This window comes from Amphiprion ocellaris, chromosome 4 (genome assembly GCF_022539595.1).
Source record: "Amphiprion ocellaris isolate individual 3 ecotype Okinawa chromosome 4, ASM2253959v1, whole genome shotgun sequence".
NCBI lineage: Eukaryota > Metazoa > Chordata > Actinopteri > Pomacentridae > Amphiprion > Amphiprion ocellaris.
The window spans coordinates 1,661,274-1,680,075 of NC_072769.1; the positions used below are offsets into that span (position 1 = coordinate 1,661,274).

Consider the following 18,802-nt stretch of genomic DNA (forward strand, 5'->3'; position numbering starts at 1 on the left):
CAACCAAGACCAGTATACTGATGAGCAAATCTGAGATCCTGTTGGGCTCAAGTGTTACTTAAAGGAGACTCGCTCACTACAAAGCTACTGGATACATCTTAGACATGAACCATGGTAAGAATGAGGACAGAAAATCAGAAAACTGAGCTTAACAACCCCAAGTGGCAGCTATAAATCACACCAGTGTGACCTTGACAGAATAGGTGTAGAGACTGAGGGAAATACTGGCTGTTCGCAAAGCTCAGAGTAGATATGGTTGTATATCAAGCAGCTGATTATTTGCTCCTCAAAAAATTTCACCATATTAACAACGGGAGATTAGTGAATAAATTAGTAAAGGTATTTGAAAGCTAAAAGGCACATTCAGCCTCTTGAGTGACTCCAACATGTGAGAGGAAAAGCAAGCAGCCCTGAGTAAGAGTTCTAACTTTTGCAACTATGAATTGTTTGTAGCTATGAAGTGAAATATTGGGGATGGGTGTCCAGGTTTCTTTTCGAGTCTTGTTATCCTATAAATACACAGTGTTTGCTGAGACATCTGTGCTTTCAGTTCAATGCAGAAGCTCTCAATCGATGGGTCTATTTTGAGCTGGTGCCCTGTGGTGTCTCAAAGGAAGAAAGTGAAACTTGAATCCTTGAGCTGCTTGACAGAGGGACAACATTTTTTCCACATTCATTTACACAGTCAAGTGCTTCGTTTTAGAACACTGCCTTCTCAGGGAAACAATGACTTCTGTTCAACATAAATGACATCAAGGTTTTGTCTATAAGAAATACGCCTCCTCTAAGGCTGTCAGTCATTACCTCTTTTTCATTTGAATTGTTGCCATGCAACAGCTCAATAATACCACAACATTTTCCTTTGTGGATTTCTATCACTACTCATGAGAGCATAAATCTTCTTGGAAACCAAGAGAATCAATCTCCACTGCTCTGCTGTGAGGGTGGCCCGCTGCCAGAATGGTCTTAAAATCCCATTCAGTGTCAGCTTACTACCAAAACAGTCATGTGCACAACAAGCGATGAAGCAGAGGGAACCCTTGGAGCCACAGTCATGCAACAGAAGCCCATGTTAGAGCAAAGTCGCACTCTCATTCACACGTTGGCGCACCAAGCACTCAGACGTACACACAGTCTTATTTGGCTTTTATTTGTTGCATTAGAAAAAGCTATATCTCCAATTGAGGAAGGGCAGCAATCACTGTAAACCGCAGGCAGACTGAAGGCATCCATTTAAACGACTGTGCAAACTGAGAGCAAGTCCACTGTTGTCAAGGCAGCAAGACAACCATTAAATCACCTGGATACATTAAAGAATCAATTACCGTGCTGCTCTCCTCGGTTGCCCAGTTCCGATACCTGAAAAATCATTTCAGACAACCAAAGCAGATAATCAAGGATGCTATCCTCCTAAAGCAGTGCTTTCTCAAACATGCTGTCAGGTCTTATATGTATTTTGCATTGCACACAAATGGCATAATTCAGGCTGAACACGAGGATGCTGTTGTGTCTGACGGGGGGAGCTGACGCACTGTTACCTTTGGTTGAGGTGGACAGCCGGTGGCCAGTCGCTGCAGCTGCTCTGAAGTATGGCTGCAGGAGAGGAGATCTGAGCAGCAAGCTGTGCGGCCCAGTCTCTTCATCAGAGAGGAGATGATGCTGCAGCCACAGCCACACATCGACTTGCTCATTAGTAGCCCTGCTGTTCCTGGGGTTAGAAGATATGTGGGGAAAACTAGCTGCAAGCCACAGCCACTTCCTGGTCTTCACTGAATTCCCTCTGTTGTCCTCACAGCTGATGCCTTCGCTGTAATGTATTCCACATGGTGCCGATCCACAGGTACTCCGTCAGAGATCACACTGGTTTTTGTCCACGGCGAGCATAATACAGACGCCGATGCTTACCTTAATCCGCCGTGAGGGTACTTGAGTTGAGAAGTACAGTTTGTCAGTCCATTTCCCTTGTGACTGCTTCCCACTTACTCCACTCCCTGTGCTGTACTTCTATCTCTAAACAGCACACGCCTCCCACAACAGCCCCCCTCCTCCTTTAGCCAAACTCACTTCCATCCACAAGACACCTTCTTCAGATTGCAAATAATACACAGGATGCAGCGTAGTGTCTGCCACTACTCCCTTCTGTCTCCCATAATTTCCATCCGTTTCTTTCCACTCCCTCCACTGGCTTCGGCTGCTGTGCAATGAGGATGCTATCCCCGTCAACGCTGCTGCCACCACTGTGCACCCCACCACCACCACCACCACCACCACCACCAGCAGCAGCAGCAGCAGCAGCAGCAGCGGCGGTAAACCACTCAGACTGAGCTCCTCCAACTTGCCGATAAAAGTGCTTTTCTCATATGACATTCGAGCTTCGAGTTGCTCCATTAATTGAAGAAGCAGTGGACAGAATATTAGAAGAAATCCAAGCCACTCTGTATGCACCAGAAGGACTGATAAGCAGGATACAGTGAGGATGTGGTGGGGGAGGGGTCCAGGGTAAGCATTTAGGAGACAATAACTGAGCAGACAGGATAATTATGCTAATAACTTGTCGCTGCGGTCAAGATGTCGCTGATGATCGCTGCAATAATCAGTGAAATGAATGGATACTTCAAAAGATGAAAATCCTCTCAGTGTGACAGTTTCTCTAACTGATTAAGAAAAACTGAAAAGACAAGTGGAAAATAAACCCTCTGAAATCTGCAGCTATTAAACTCTATCACAGTAATTTACAGTTATTAAGGATTTAATAGAGTGCTGAGATAGAGCGCAGTATTATATGGTGCACAAAGTCTATGATTAGTGCTAGTTCAAAAAATCTGCAGCACAAGTGCATCCTTTTTAACTCCCGAGTGTGTCAACATCTGCTCCGGCTTTGGTGAACCGTCACATTCCCCACTCACCTCATCACATATGTTTAACCAAGGGAATCTATGCACCGGGTCATTTAGTGCAGAAGCTAATAGTTACCAGAGCTGATGTAGCTGAGGGGGGGCAGGGAGAGACAGCGAGTAGGAGGGGCAGTAATTATGGCAAGACAAAGACAGGCTGCCAATAAAGTGAGAACAGGCCCTTGGTTAAAGGATCAGCAACAGTTTACTATTAATACTACACACAAAACAATGTTAGCTATTTAAAGTCACTGTCTGCTATCATCACCAATACAAAGACAATGAAAAAGGAGGAAATGGTGAAGGTTAAACAGATGTAAGACTCTCATACTGACCAATCTGAATATTAAACATACAACAAAGCAAGAATCGTGTACAGAGATATTTTGCTTTTTCTAACTGGCTGAATCTGAACACTATTGTGGCAATCCTCCATGCACAATCTTTACTAATGCTAGCAATATCTTGCAGGGCTCTAGACTGATTTTGCGACTGGTAGCACTGGTGCTATTGACTTTACCAGTTGGTCACACCAGCATGCGACTTGACTGATGTCAATGCTCCCTAAAAGCCTCACATGCAGGTTAAGGTACCCTCTAGCCTGCCAGCTGCAGAGCACTCAGACAGACGTGTGAGCACAAATTGTTTGGAAAATAGTTATGATTTTATCTATATACACTGTTTGCTATGAGTGAAGTTTTCTATATGCTGACTTTTCTACAAGCAGAGCGCACTTTTAGCGTCAGTACCAATCGTTTCTTAACTGGAGCATGGTGACGGCAAAACAGATTGTTTCATGCATCAGGCAGGGTGAGACCTGAACCAGTAAATCTAAAAAATGCTATTTTCAATCACAGTGACAAGCGTAGATGCAAGTGCCAGTCACTGGCGCGCCAAATCTGCCTAATGATCATCATGAACTCGTACAAATGTGACCGCGCAAAATTTTAACTTGTACGCTCTCAAAAAAAGATTGCAATCTGGAAGCCCGTGTTGTTTAGGTTAGTGTAGCAACAGCTTATAATGTGTGTTGTAGAAAATGTGAGTAAGTTACAGGCATTACAACTCAGTCTGAAAAAAAAATTGGGGTAAAAATGTCGTGAATGTGTATTAGCATATTGCGTATGCGGCAGTTTATGCAAAAAGACATTGAAATTTATTCAGATTTCTTGGTACCGAGTTTGGTATCGAGAATCATGAAATTTCAATGCAAGTAGTGATTCTATATGTGCTATGATTTCTTAAAATACAGTGTTTCTGTAGTATTGTAGCATGTTTTTGTTGCAAGTAGAAATAATGAGTAAAGTGACAGAAAACAAATCAGCTATTGTGATAAACAATTATTTGAGTCATATGTAAAATATTCAGCATTTGTTGGATGCAGCTTGCAAAATGTGAATATTTTCAGCTTTTCCTCATCTTATCTAATAATAAACAAAATATTTGTTTGTACAGTTTGTGTTTATGACCTATGGTAAGTTTTTTATATTCTGATTTATGGACAAACAAATAATAAATGAAGGAAATAATTCATAGCTGCAGCCATTTCTCAACTTAATACTGCATTAGTCCTTTCTAATTGTTAGTTTCTTAATTAAGAGAATAGAATAGAATAGAATAGAATAGAATAGAATAGAATAGAATAGAATAGAATAGAATAGAATAGAATAGAATAGAATAGAATAGAATAGAATAGAATAGAATAGAATAGAATAGAATAGCCACTTTATTGTCAAACAAAACATACACTGGCTGGGCACAATTTAAATGAAAATTTGATGCAAGAACTTACCATTGGACTGGTAAAGAACAAAACAAAAATTATTCAAAACAGAGTATAATAATACATTATAATATCTACAATATTTACAATATATACATGTAAAACTATATATATACACACACACACACAAACCATTCAAAAGTTTGGGGTCACCCAGATGATTCCATGTTTTCCATGAAAACTCCCACTTTTATCCATGTGTTAACATAACTGCACAAGGGTTTTCTAATCATCAATGAGCCTTTCAACACCATTAGCTAACACAATGTAGCATTAGAACACAGGAGTGATGGTTGCTGGAAATGTTCCTCTGTACCCCTATGGAGATATTCCATTAAAAATCTGCTGTTTCCAGCTAGAATAGTCATTTACCACATTAACAATGTCTAGAATGGATTTCTGATTAATTTACTGTTTTCTTCATTAAAAAAAAAACTGCTTTTCTATCAAAAATAAGGACATTTCTAAGTGACCCCAAACTTTTGAACGGTAGTATAATAATCAGAACAGATCCTAAAAGCTGGTCTCATATCTTCTTCCTCGTCATTTACTGTATTGTGGAACGTGACAGCTGTTGAATTCACCTGGACCATGCTTAGAAACGGCTTTCATGCAGGCACTATTGTAAGTTAATTCTCTGCTGGTATCCACCATTTGGATGTGGTCATCCTCCTTCAGACAGGCCAAATTTCATTAACACGATGATAGCAAATACAGGGACAAATCAATCAAATCAAGTTAAAAAAAAAAAAAAAAAGCTGGGATTTTTTCTGTTCTCTTGAAATACTACTACTTACTTAGTAGTAATACTACTATTATGCTTCTCAAGTTATTCCTCTATTGCAGTGGTGTAATCCAGATTTCCAAGGCAAATGGAAGACAATAGAATTTAATACATCCTCTAAATTCCCTTTACAAGCTGCAATTGCAGACAAAAGAGTAGCAGAACAGTTAGAAGCTGTTAATCCATGGCTTGACCATACACTAAAAATATGGCATTAAATAATTAAAATCTGTGAAATAGGAAACATGTTAAACAGCTTTAGGTGGTGTGCTTATGACACAGATTTCCGACCAAACAAAGACGATAAAAGATTTCAAACTTAGATAGATAGAAAAAGGACTGACAACATACCTTTCCTTCACGCACACAGCAATATTACAGAACTTCCAGTCCCTGTGAACTAAGTTTGGTTTGGAGCAGAAGGATTTGTTTAGGTTCCTCCAAATGCGTGACTATTTTAACAAGCATTGTAAAAGTCCACAAATGTCTTTGACAGAATCATTTTTTTTCAACATTTTAAAATCAGCTTACAATTCCTCATTAAAAAAGGGAATTTCTAAATTGTATAATGGAATGTTAAATGCACAAAACAAGAACACTTTACATATCAAGAATAAATGGGAGCATGAAGCAGGAATTGTAATTTCAAATGAGAATTGGGAAAAAGTTTGTATCTTTCACTGGACTTCTACCAACTTGTTGATCTGGAGGGAACACTGTTGGAAAAACGTCATAAGATTTTTTAGGACCCCATGCCAGGGTAAATACAGAAATACAAATGCAGAATGTTGGAGAAAATGCGGACCTTTAGAAGCAAATCATTTTCATATATTTTGGGAATGTCCCGGATTGCATCAATACTGGTCTGGAATCAATAAAGCTCTGAATGATGTCTTTAAAGTTCAAATTCCTAATGATTTTACCAATCTATATATGGGTCTGGTTCCAACTCTGGACAGAAGAAGGGATATAAAATTGTTGCAAGCACTCTTAGCAGTCAGTAAGAAGTCAATTACAAGAAAATGGCTAAATTCAACCCCACCAACTTCTGATGACTGGTTGGGAACAGTTAAGGAAATATTTACAATGGAAAAATTGACATACTCTTTACAAATTCAAAAGGACAAATTTTATCTAATTTGGGACAAATGGATTCATTTTATATCCCCTTTTTGGAATGACTTTATATGACTGAAGCTTTGACCTTTCTTGCAATAATAACATTGTATTTTCTTTTCATGCATATATTTCCTGTGAGAAAAAAGTGATGGCTGTAAGCTCCTAGTCCTGGTTTGTTCTTTTTTTGTTTTGTTCGTTTTTGTTATGGAAAAAAAAAGAGAGGACTATGATAAAGATGTCTGAAAATCATCTGTAATGTTGTTAAACTCTCTAATAAAAACCATAAATTAAAAAAAAAAGAAAAGAATTAGAGCAGAGATCCAGATGTATGGAGATGTAATCAGGATTGAGTGTATTAACCGTTTAATTATCACTTCAAATTTTGCTCTGGCTTCTTTAATGTTATATTCAACACACATTTTTTTCATCTCAAAGAAATTCACTGAAATCAACGTACAGGTGGTGAGAAAAAAATATGCTTGGCTTGTGGATTTTTTTCATTAACCAATCCCTATAGCGCTCAGACTTTGATCCCATTTAACATTGAGCAGGAACTGATGCTTCTTTATCTTTCAGGCAACCCAAAACAATTTTGTAATGTCCACTCAACCTTTTCGCATTAACCAGTTTTACTGTAAATGTGACAACAGCATTTCTCCAATCTGTTTTGAGTTCTATTTCAATACAGCTTTAAGAGGCAAATTAAAGCAGAAAGTGCATGCACTGTCTGCACCTAGTCTATTCACCATTCACCGTACTGGCTTGAACCTAACGGTGCAAAGCGTTCCACGCCACAATCGACTGCCATTAGTCTTTTTACAGATAAATATTGCCAAAGTGACTGTTATTGCTGCATCTATTTATTTGGGTGAAGTGCATCGTGCTTTGGTGTGCAGCTGTGACCAACTGCCAGTTACGGCCGACATAAAAGGTGGTGGAAAGAGTAATGATGAAGCACTTAAAGCCGCTCTCTGTGCTCGCTCACCGCCACATCTTTGTGCTGTTGATGGAAGTGATACCAAAGGGGGGCAAGCTCGCTGTGATTCAATTGCAGCGGAGATTTCCTGTAACACCGGGTTGCCTTCTCCCCGGAACAAACAGCACACCAGGAGCAGAATGAAACACAGCAAACACATAGAGATCTATCTAGAATCATCAGGAAAAAATCCATAAAGGACGATACAACACCGGGAACGTGGAGACAGGACAGCATTTTTAAAACCCCTTCTATCCCTTAACACATGTAGTGACTAACATTACGGCAATACATGATAAAAATGTTCAATCTTAAATGAAAAAGTGACATAAGAAAAGAATTAGCATCATGTTCAGTTTTGTTTTCTTTCCCAGGACTGAAAGACAGGGCAGGGTGAAAGGGTGCCCTGTTCATTATTTATGAATATTGCTTTTCACTGTGTCAACTCACTGCTTGGATATTGATCCATAAAGCCGAGACTCACTGCACCATAGCACAGGGTCTCAGAGGAAGACATAACAACACAGGGCTTACAAGCTGCAGCTATAGGGAGCATCAAAATGAAGCATCAGCAGGTAGCTCTGCACATGACATGGCATGAATTCCACCGTATTATTTGTCTTGAGTAGATTACTACATAAATTCAGTGCTGTGTTCCCACACAAATGATGCTAAGCAGTGCATTGAGTGAGCAAAATTTTGAGTAATCTACACCAATTAGTTTTATGGGTGTCGAGAATCAGATGTTATAAAAATCTGTTGATTAATTTACAAGAGGTCAAGTATGAAGGGTCAATCTAATGCCATTAGAAGTGTTGTTTTATGAAATAGATTTTTAAAAAAATAAACTGTACAAAAGCTATGAAATGCTGTAATGTACAAGTAAAACAGCTTTAAAAATAAGAGTGTAAAATAGCTTTGAGGATATTAATCATAAACACATTCCACTATCTGGAAGGAAACAAAGCTGAACCCTGAAGGCCACTGCAGCCTTGTGCACTTTAAATTTAGCTAGAACCAAAAAGCAGCTTTGTCTATCCGCTGGATGGTAATATAATGCAGACACAAAACGCTGTGTCACTGTTGTCTCATCTTCCATTGTGGACAAAATTGTGGCATCAATACACCAGTTAGCCATAATGCTTAAAAGTATGTGACTCATGCATTTGACTAGTCTTTTTTTATTTATTCATCTCCCGTCCACAGTGAACCTCAATTACAGAGACCAACCACAGGACGACCACGTGTTTCACTGTCAGAGGTCTGGGTTAGCAACACTACAGACAGGCCATGATCGAGAAAAATTTAACAGAATGGAGGGACAATCCCAGACAAAGCGAGAAAAGTAAGATAGAGCTCACGAGATTCAAGCAGACTAGACATATAACTTTGAAGCTAGGCAGATCCAACAACACCGGTAGGGGAGGAAGTGCTTAGACCCTTTATTTAAAAGGTCCCACATGGTGAAAAATCTATTTTTATTGTGTTTTGTGGTTGTTATAAACTTGGAAGTGTGAAGTAGAAGCTGTTATGATATTAAGACATTCATCTCTGCCCTTCCTCAAGACCTCCCACAACTAAATAGCCTCCCAGCTTTAGGAGCCAGTGAGAGTTGTACTGAGCTGCTACACATCAGCTAAGGAACCAAAATTCATCTAGCTCAAACTTTGTATGCTCATGTCCGCTCACTGCCCACTGCTTGCCAGGGTGAGGCATTCAAAATGAGCAGCGGCCTCAAAGGCCACCAGGTTTGTTTACTTCCAGAGCTGCTTCTGCAAACTCCAAAATGTCCCAGCCACGAGAAAGTGACGTCAAATGTTCCGCTGTTGGCTGCAAAATTGAACACACAAGATGTCCCAGGATCTGAAGAGCTAATGCCCGAAGGAATCACTTTTCTAATTGATGGAAATGACACCACAGCAACAGGGAAATCTCTAAAGTTGACTTGTGTCGCTAATGTGGCTAACATTAGCTCTGATTCTATGCTTAAAGTAAAAATACAAATGGTACAACGTAAAAATACTGAATTACAATAAAGGTTTTGCATTTTAAATGATACTAAAATACAAATATGCCACAAACGTAAAAATGTTCAATAGAAAGGAGGATTTTACTGCTGCAGTTGGTTTAGATGAGGCTCAGTTCCAACTGTATTGTTAAGCACTGGAATTTATGATTGCTAACTGAGTTGTGTGACAATCAGCGTACGTTTTTCCATCTGTGAATCTGTCTGTGCACAACATTACTCAAAAACGGACCAACGGATTTGGATGAAATTTTCAGGGAAGGACAGAAATGACACAAGGACCACCTCATTAGATTTTGGCAGTGATGTGACTCATAGTCTGGATCCACAGATTTGTTAAATATTTCTGTATCATTGCGAGACAGTAGCACAGTCACTGTAACTATGACAACAAGTGAACACTCAGTCAGCTGCCTGCTGATGATCACATAATTGCGATCCTACTACAAATCCACCACTGCAGACTTATCGGGACCTATCCATCGGAAATGATACAAGGAACAATTGATTCAATTGTGGGGGTGTTTCTGAGTCCCATCATTTCCCACTGCCCTCTACATATTTAGGTCATGCGATTTGGTATGCATACATAACAAACACATGCAAAATACACGCCTGTGCTCAGCACAAGGTCATTTTGTTTGTGGGTACGTCTATATTAAATGGCCACATTCTGTGTTGCCATGATTTCTGATCATCAATAACTAAACAAATGCTGCATTTCTACAAAAATATGCTGCATTTCTGACAATGCCATATGGGGGAATGAACAGCTTTGGTGGAGAACTGCACACTGAGTGCTTTTCCTGTTTATTTGTGTGTAATTTTCATGGTAATTTGACTGTTTCATTTTAATAAAATAGGAAATAGTGAATCCAAAGCGATTCCTCGATAATGCTTGTTTTTGGTCAAACAATGGCCCAAGTTTCAAAGTTACTATAAATAAAAGTGGCAGAAAGAAAAGGCAGCCAGTCCTCACAGACAATAAGATAAAACCATTTGTGATTTTTGCATGAAGAAAAATTACATCTAAATGTTTCATCAATCAATTCAATATTAGTTGTAGGACGGCCTTTATAAATTGTATTTGTGAAAGTCTGACTTTGTAAAGTGATTAGTAACAAAAACACGTACAAAGTACAATCGTTCCCTCAGAGATGGACTCAAGTAGACAAAAATACTCCAATATATCTTTATCAAAAGTACCCCAAATTTGTATTCAATTGTAGCTTTTGGATAAAAGTATTACCACATACTATACTACACATTATCTCCTGGAAACGCTTTCAATGAACTGAAAGTATAACTGTAATTCCCACATGAAAACAGAGACTATTTTAACTCTAAGACAGATGTAGCTTCATAAAAATCTGTCATCATCAAAGATCGATCATGTCAGCTGGCGGTATGTCAACACTGCTACCGCTCAGACAGAAATGTTGGGAGTTTAAACAAAAATCCTTCAGCACCACCCCATCAATAACACTGTTTCCTAAAACTCAACCTCATGCACTTCATCCTTGTCTGTTCTGCTGAGAAACCTCATGCCATTATTCTTCATTAGTAAAAGATAACATTTATGGGTTTTCAACCATGGAAAATGACTCCTGAACCACTTCCCAGACTGTATGGGAAGCACAAATCCAGCTTTTTTTTTTCTCCGATTCTAATAATACTTAGTCGGGGTATAAGCTGATACAATATCTTCATTAATTCAAAGAAGGAAAGAATAGAGACAGAAAGACTAAAACTGAAAAATATGTACAGTTTTGTCACAAAATAACACTGCATGCTTAGAAGGCCATTAATTTCTTTTTCCTTTCAGCAACACAACATGGCTCATCTTCTTCTATATCATTGATTTAACATTTTAAAGTCATGTAGCCCTGCCAAATCTAATGCCATTATGGCACTAATGGCACAATAAGGTAGACTTGTTGTGACCAGTGTCTAGAGGACAAAGTCAGCACTTATAGACTTCCCAAAAACTAACTAGAAAATCATTAACGATCATAATATCATCATAATATTCCTCAGAGAAAGCAGCTATCTCTGACCAATTTGCATGCTTTCATTCTCTACAAAAGGACAAAAACACATTTTGAAAGCGCAAACTGATTTGGACGTGCTGACAAACAATTACAGGGAGTAACCAAGTGGTAAATGTGCAGTGATTCACAGGTTGCTAATGTTGTTAATCTTTTCAAACCAATTGGTGGTTGACACATTTAAGTGGGTTCGCAAATTATGTCCTCAATCATCCTGCAGCACCCAAATGTTGACACGCTGAAAGGAATAACACTGATAAAGTCAAATCACGCACCTTAATGTAGACCCTCAATGTTAATGTTCAATGTGCATCCGTATATTATTGGTCTAGGTAAAGTGGTAACACAAAAACACATGATTATTTGTTTTTCATTTTTAAAAAAAGAAGGCTCAAGATGACCACAACATCACAAAGCTTGCAGAGGGGTCGTTTTCTCTGAGTAGGCTGCACTCTAGTGGGCAAAGACTGGAAACTCAAGCAGGATACCATCTGCCACTGAAGATTATTCTCTCAGTGCTTAAGACTTTGAAAAGCATCCTAATGTACTCATTCGCATGCTGTCAGTGAGGTTAACTCTCATTAGGTGAGGCAGGGAGTCTGATGAGCTGCTACTCTTAACGCTATTAAACAGAGCAATGATACATGCATAATAAAATATCACAAAATTTATGTAAAAGATAGATTTGACCACCATCAGAATTCCTCTCTGGGCATCAGGCCAAAGTAAACAGAACCAGTGAAGTTACAACTTCCCGTCTCCCTAACACAGGGACAAAGTTGGACTTCCTGTTTTCAATAGGGTCACCAAAGCATGAATGACTGAGAAAGTATTAACCACACCCTGCAAAAGTAACACAAATGCTCAAATTAACCCCCATTGGTTCTTGTTAAGATACACAATTTAACATGGCAGCCTCAGAGCATGGTGATAAAAAAACAAAAGTGCTGATATCATTACAAATATCTCTGATACAGTAGCAAAATATAAATCACAATCATGAAAAAAAGATTGAAAGGAAAAGTCAGATAAGTGTGACTAAATATTTTGCAAACCTTATCACAATGCAAAACCCTTAAAAGAGAATAAAAACTAATGCACCGGGAAGAAATAATGTCTAACTGCTGTTAACACTGACCGTAGGCCATGCCTTTCTGTTTGTTTGTTTTTTACTCTGCCAAGGAATGCGGCAGAGTTATGTGACTATAGGCATACATTTGTCTGTTACCAACATTACTCAAAAAGGGACTAACAGAATTGGATGAAATTTACAAGGAAGGTCAGAAATTACACAAGGGCCAAGTGATTACATTTTGGCAGTGATGCAGCTTCTGGGTGAATGATTTGTTAAAGATTTCTGTTTTGCAAGATAGCAGCACGCATCACAAACTATAACAACAAGTTGAAGACATTAAGGAGTCTGAAAAGATTCCTTTTGCAATGAAATGTTGAGCGTTCTGTCACAAGGGACAGAGACTCTTTAAAGATGATGCTAGGCCGCAGCAGCAGAAAAGGATAGTTATGTAAATTCTTATGGTTTTTGATTTTAGTGCCTTCTTTTACAACACTTAATTTACAGAAGATGTAGCTTTCACATTTTCTTTTTTTGAACTGAAGAACAATGAGGCCCTGGCGTGATCAACAGAATAGATTAAATGTTGGATTCACAGTAGTTTGCACTGCAATATGTGAAAAATACTGTGAATCCAATGTGAAGTTATAAAATGATTTTGCTATAAAGTACAGGATGTCATTAACCCTGGTTCAGTCAGCTGCCTGCTGATGATCACATGATTGCAATCGTACTACAAATCGACCACTGCGGACATATCGGGAATTAAACACGCCTGCGCTCATCACAAGGTAATTTTTTATTAAAGATTTCATCTGTCAGAAATGATACAACGACTAATCAGCCTTGGCAGAGTACTGCGCTCTCTGAGTGCTTTTCTTGTTTTTAAATGTTGGGCCATTCGTGTGACTTGGAGAATAACTTTTCTTCTTTTGTGTGAACAATCTGACAATTTGTTTAAAGAAAACACATATGGCACCTCAGTTGCTTCTAGTTTTCCATCTGCTACAGTTTATTTCAGCAGCGTTTCATTTGGAGCTATGCGAATGCCCACAGAAGAACATAAAATTAATGGTTAACAAAATACAGCCAGGTTCTAACAGCCGTCAAAGCTGTTTAAACTTTCTGGACTTGTGAAAATGTGCATCAGCAGCAACTTTTACTGTCCGCAGCCATCCTCCACTATCAATCGTGTGTATGCTCTTCTCTGAAGCAGGCAAAAGGCTGTTCTGAATTATTTACAGAGAATGAGTGGGTGAGTGAGGTGTGGGACTGATTAGGGAGTGACACAGAGGATAGCTAAATCTCAGTCCTTTTCAGTAGTCTGCTTAGGAAGCAGTTTCAAATTCAAATTTAAAGGACCTTTTCAGAAAATGGCAGCAGAGCGCTTTTTTCTTACAGGAATTCCGCAATATACTGGTACCTTTTAGCTGGAAGCTATTCCACTTTAATCTAATACATTCAACCTAAAAGGAAAACTCTCTTCCAAGGAAGGACACAAGTTTGAACACATACAATTCAATGACAGGAAAAGTGATCTGCTTTCACATGACAGTCTTTCTTCTTCTGTAGAAATAATTGTTATTTCAGAGTCCTATTTGCTGGACAACCTTCAATTTAACAGACAAATTCACCATTCAAAGAAAGAGGTAATGTCTTGCCAGATTATGGCAGCTATACACGGATAATAGTACAAAAAAGGCAGATAATAACTATCACTAAGGTAATAACTTCAGTGATGATGGCCTCTGAAAAGTCCTGAGGCGCAGGTGGTGGAGATGCACAAGAAACTACATTTATGATCAGTTTTCTCAGACATTACCTCAAGTATTTGTGTTTGGAACAAAAGGAGACAGCACTGGGGGTACAAATAAGGAAGCTGCATTTAAAAATTCAATCCCAAACCAGCATCCTGAATTATTCAAACTCCATATCAAATGTCCTTTTTCCAGTCCCTGAGACCACAGCAACAGTTTTAGGGGGAAGACGATGTTAACATTTTGACATTTGAGTGCCAGTCCACACTTTAAAAATGAAGCAGCGAGCCAAGCGAGGCACTGCTATGTGCTATCACTTTACCTTTAATTCACCAGCGCGTGCCTAAGATGAATAATTCAGGACCTGCAACACATTCTTGGCTTTAAGGAAGAGTCCCCCCCACAGCTCTGAACACTGAATATACAGAAAACACATTAGCTGTTTGCTTTGTGCTAAACAGGTATTTTTGACAGGCACACATGCATCAAGCCCAAGGTACAACACTGTCCATACACATTAGGAATCGACCGATATGGGCTGATGCCGATTATCGATGATCAAGAAATGCACATAACTGATACATTGAATGTAATGCTTTAACAGCATGTTATAGCAGAGAACCTGTCATTCTTAACTAGGCGTCTAGGAGTGACTATAACTGAATATGTAAGATAGAAACAGGACTGATTAAATTAGGATGCTCTCGACTGAGATTGATCAGTTTGTCTCCTGCAGTTTTCTTTCTATCATTTTATTACAAACAAAGGTGCATATCTTAAAGCAGGGGTGTCAAACATGCAAACCGTGGGCCAAAACCGGCCCCTCAGGGTCCAATCAGGCCCACGGGACAATTCTATAAAGTGTAAAAGTTACAGAGTAGATATTAATTGAAAATTGTAAATTTGTAAAACTATAAATTTATAATAATTTCTAGACCATGACAAGTTTTTCTGATCATAAAGTAAAATACTAGATTGTTCATTGTTCTTTTGTCTTTTTGTGCCTCATTTTTGTAATAGTTTTTGTTGTTTTTTTGTCTCATGTTTTTGTCGTCTTTCTTCTCGTTTTTGTCGTTTTGAGTATCCTTTTTGTCTCGCTTGTGTTTGTCTTATTTTTGCTATTTTGTGTTTTTGCTTTATTTGTTGTTTTGTGTATCATTTTTGTCGTTTTGTGTTTTTTAGTCTTGTTTGTTTGTCTATTTTTTCTTGTTTTTGTCATTTGTGCAAATTTTTTTGTCTTGTTTTTGTCATTTGTCCATTTTTTGTCGCTTTTTAATGTTTTGCCTAATTTTTTGTCTCTTTTGTCATGTCATTAGTCTAATTTTTGGTCATTTTGTTTCTCGCGTTTGTCGTTTTGTATATCGTTTTTGTCATTTTGTGTCTCATTTTTGTAATATTTTGTCTTGTTTTTGTTCAGGATTTTTTTTTGTCTTTTTTGTCAGATTTTTGTTGTTTTGGTCTGAACGTAAAATACTATATCATTCAGTTCCAGACACCTGTGACTAAATGTTTTATGCCTTTGTAGATAGACTGTGATCTGCAAGTTGCAATGTGCAAACAATAAATTGAAGCATAATGTTGTTGAAATTGAATTTATTTTCTTAAGAAATTTCAGGTTGTCCATGATGTTTTGTAAAAAGATAATACCTTAAATGTGAACAATTTCAGAATGTACTTTTTTGCACTAAAACAAAGGGAAAATTTGGAGTTGTTATATCCATGTTAATATGCTTGGATTTTACTCCTCCGGCCCACTTGAGATCAAATTGGGCTGAACTAAGATGAGTTTGATACCCCTGTCTTCAAACATTATTAGTTATTGTTATCCAGACTGTTTCAGGGTCATTTGTGGCTGCCTTCTAACTTAGCCAACAGCATTAGCCACTGTGAGAGAAGCTCATTTCCTGGTCTGTGGCAACAACTTGTGTATCTGGTTCACTTTTTGCATTCTTTGCTAGCTAGACCACAGAGTGACGACCGACAGACAGAGGTGGCTGCATCCAACCGGAAGTAATGCACTTAATTCAGCAATAATCTGTAAATAGCTTCCAATTTACAGATCCTTAATACACATGATGCTTTCTGCAAAAGAAGACACTTGATAATTCAATAAGTTTCTGGATGTTTTACACACAGTCTCAAAAAGTTTAAAGTGTCCACAGAAATGTTTAAACTCACAGCATTAATCTATAAGTCATGTAACAAATTTCACACCTATTCACAATGCCTTTACACTTCCCTGCTTTTATGCACGCCTTCATACAAATGATCAACACACACCTAGGATGCCTCAGAGTAAATTCATCTCCTGTTTGTTCATAACGACTCCAACAACTTCCACTGTGTCTCGTGCTCATGTGTGAAAGGTCTGCATCCTGTGTGAGATGCTGACAATGAAGCACAGGGTGGGGTCATCCGTACATGCACCAGGACAATCATTTTCTTGTCCTCCTTCATGTCTATGGCAGGTTTTTTTCCCCTCATTCCATTATATAGTGCATCGTTTCCACAACCAAAAAAATGGAGCTCAAGCAGACAAAACAGGCTCGTGTGAAAGATGTCGCACAAATGAGGCTTTTGTTTTAATATAACTTTTGTCACGTTTCTAGGAGTTTCCACATTCTGTCATAAATCAAGAGGATTAGAATGTAAGGACTAGACGGGGAAGCAATTATGAGACATAAGGGTTTTATGAAGCTGCATGTAGAGCCGAAACAGTTATTCTGCTAGCCTGATGTCAGTCCAACTATCTCATTTTATTGAGTTTTAAATTACTTCAGACTGAATATATTTTGAATGCAGACTGTTAGACAGCTCATTTTTCACTATTTCAGAAACAGCTACAGATGTACACAATAGATATATTAATGATTTTGCTTAATAATGTAAAAAACTTGCACGTAAGTAACAGGAATGTCGTTCAGTTTTTGTTTATTTACAAAAACTATATTATCTGTTACTACATCAGATGTCAAAAAAAGAGATCATCATCAACATCCAGTACCATTCATAAGATGAGGAAAACAAGACTTTATAACAATCTTTTTGGCATTACACTGGTGGCCTTATTGTTGATGTGCCCATTTTTAATGTTGCAGTTAAATGTCTTCTCATTTCCAACTCAGACAGCATTTCCTATAGGCTCAGAAGCCTATTTATGGTGGCTTGTGGAGTGGTTATGAATTCACTTGATAACAGACACTTACATGTTGCTAGGAAACAGCTGAGATGAAGCTTACATCCTATCAGCTGTTAACAATGCCAACAAACACTAAGATGGCATAAACTTGAGCCTGTTTTTAATGTTTGTGAATGTGCTTTACAGAGTGTGGAGCTGCAAAATGGTCATTATATCAGCAAAAATGCCACCCTGGGAAATATTAGCATAATTCTTTTTAAAACATTCCTGTTTGTTTTGCCCACTGTTTGTCTTAAATGTGTTACTGCCTGACAACACGATTAATACGATGCAAGGGACGCTACGTAGAGAACAATCTGAGGAATATGCATAGGAGCAACAAACAGAGAAAGGAACCACTTATAACTGTATCTGCAGCCATGTGTTGTATATTTTGATCTGAAAATGCAAACTAAGATTCAAAGAGATTGTTTCTTTGATACCTACACACGATGTGTATATATAGTCCTTAAAAACAGCTCCCAAGCTCACTATCCTTGTGTGTAAGGGTTAGACTTCATCAAGCACAAGCTACACACAAAAACTTCCTGAGAAGTTCACACAACGGCCGTGTTTACTTACAGTTCTCGCTGTCTGTCTTTGTTCAGGCCACAACTGGTCTTCTCCGCCGCAGGTCCCACTTCCAAGGGTTGATTCTTTCTGTGGACAAGAGAGAGAAAGAGCTGTCAGTACAACGATCTCAGGGGTCATCAAAGAGTTAACAAACGGCGGGGCTGTCTGGAATACAAGAGGAGAGAGCGGGAGGGCCAGAGTAGTGAGATAAGAATGATGGGATTTCACAGTTTAACCTCCAAAACCCCAGACTGAACCCGCAGACTCGTCAAACGGTTTGCCAAAAAAAGAATACAACAGTACAATTCAACAACCTGGCACAACGTACAACACCTGCATCGACATGTAACACTGAGTCACCGTCACAGATGCGTCATTTCTTCCTCTGTCTCATCTGATGGGAAGTGAACGGGGGGCAGCTGCTGGTGACCAACCTAGAACTACTTGTCATATCTTTGCAGCTTTAGAGTCAAACTAACATGTTAATTCTCCAAAACCGTGTGCAACGAAATCTTTATGTGGCATACTTTTTTCACAACACGATAAAACCACCTTTGAACATATTAGAGGGGAAGTGGTAGACTGTCTCCCA

At 38.5% G+C, this 18,802-nt stretch overlaps 1 protein-coding gene across 5 annotated transcripts in view; it reads right to left on the minus strand.

The window, feature by feature from the left end:
* fbxw7 (F-box and WD repeat domain containing 7) overlaps nucleotides 1–18,802 on the minus strand; it is a 140,099-nt gene that overhangs the window by 92,533 nt on the left and 28,764 nt on the right. For 4 of the 5 annotated variants that reach the window (XM_055009772.1, XM_055009770.1, XM_055009769.1 and 1 more), the window contains one exon: nucleotides 18,220–18,297. Coding sequence is in view for 1 of the 5 variants with exons in the window: in XM_055009768.1 (XP_054865743.1) it covers nucleotides 1,539–1,691 (153 nt within the window). In the remaining 4 variants the exon portion in view is untranslated. Of the gene's footprint in view, nucleotides 1–1,538; nucleotides 1,707–18,219; nucleotides 18,298–18,802 lie in introns of those variants that run through there. The other variant, XM_055009768.1, reaches the window with a different exon arrangement.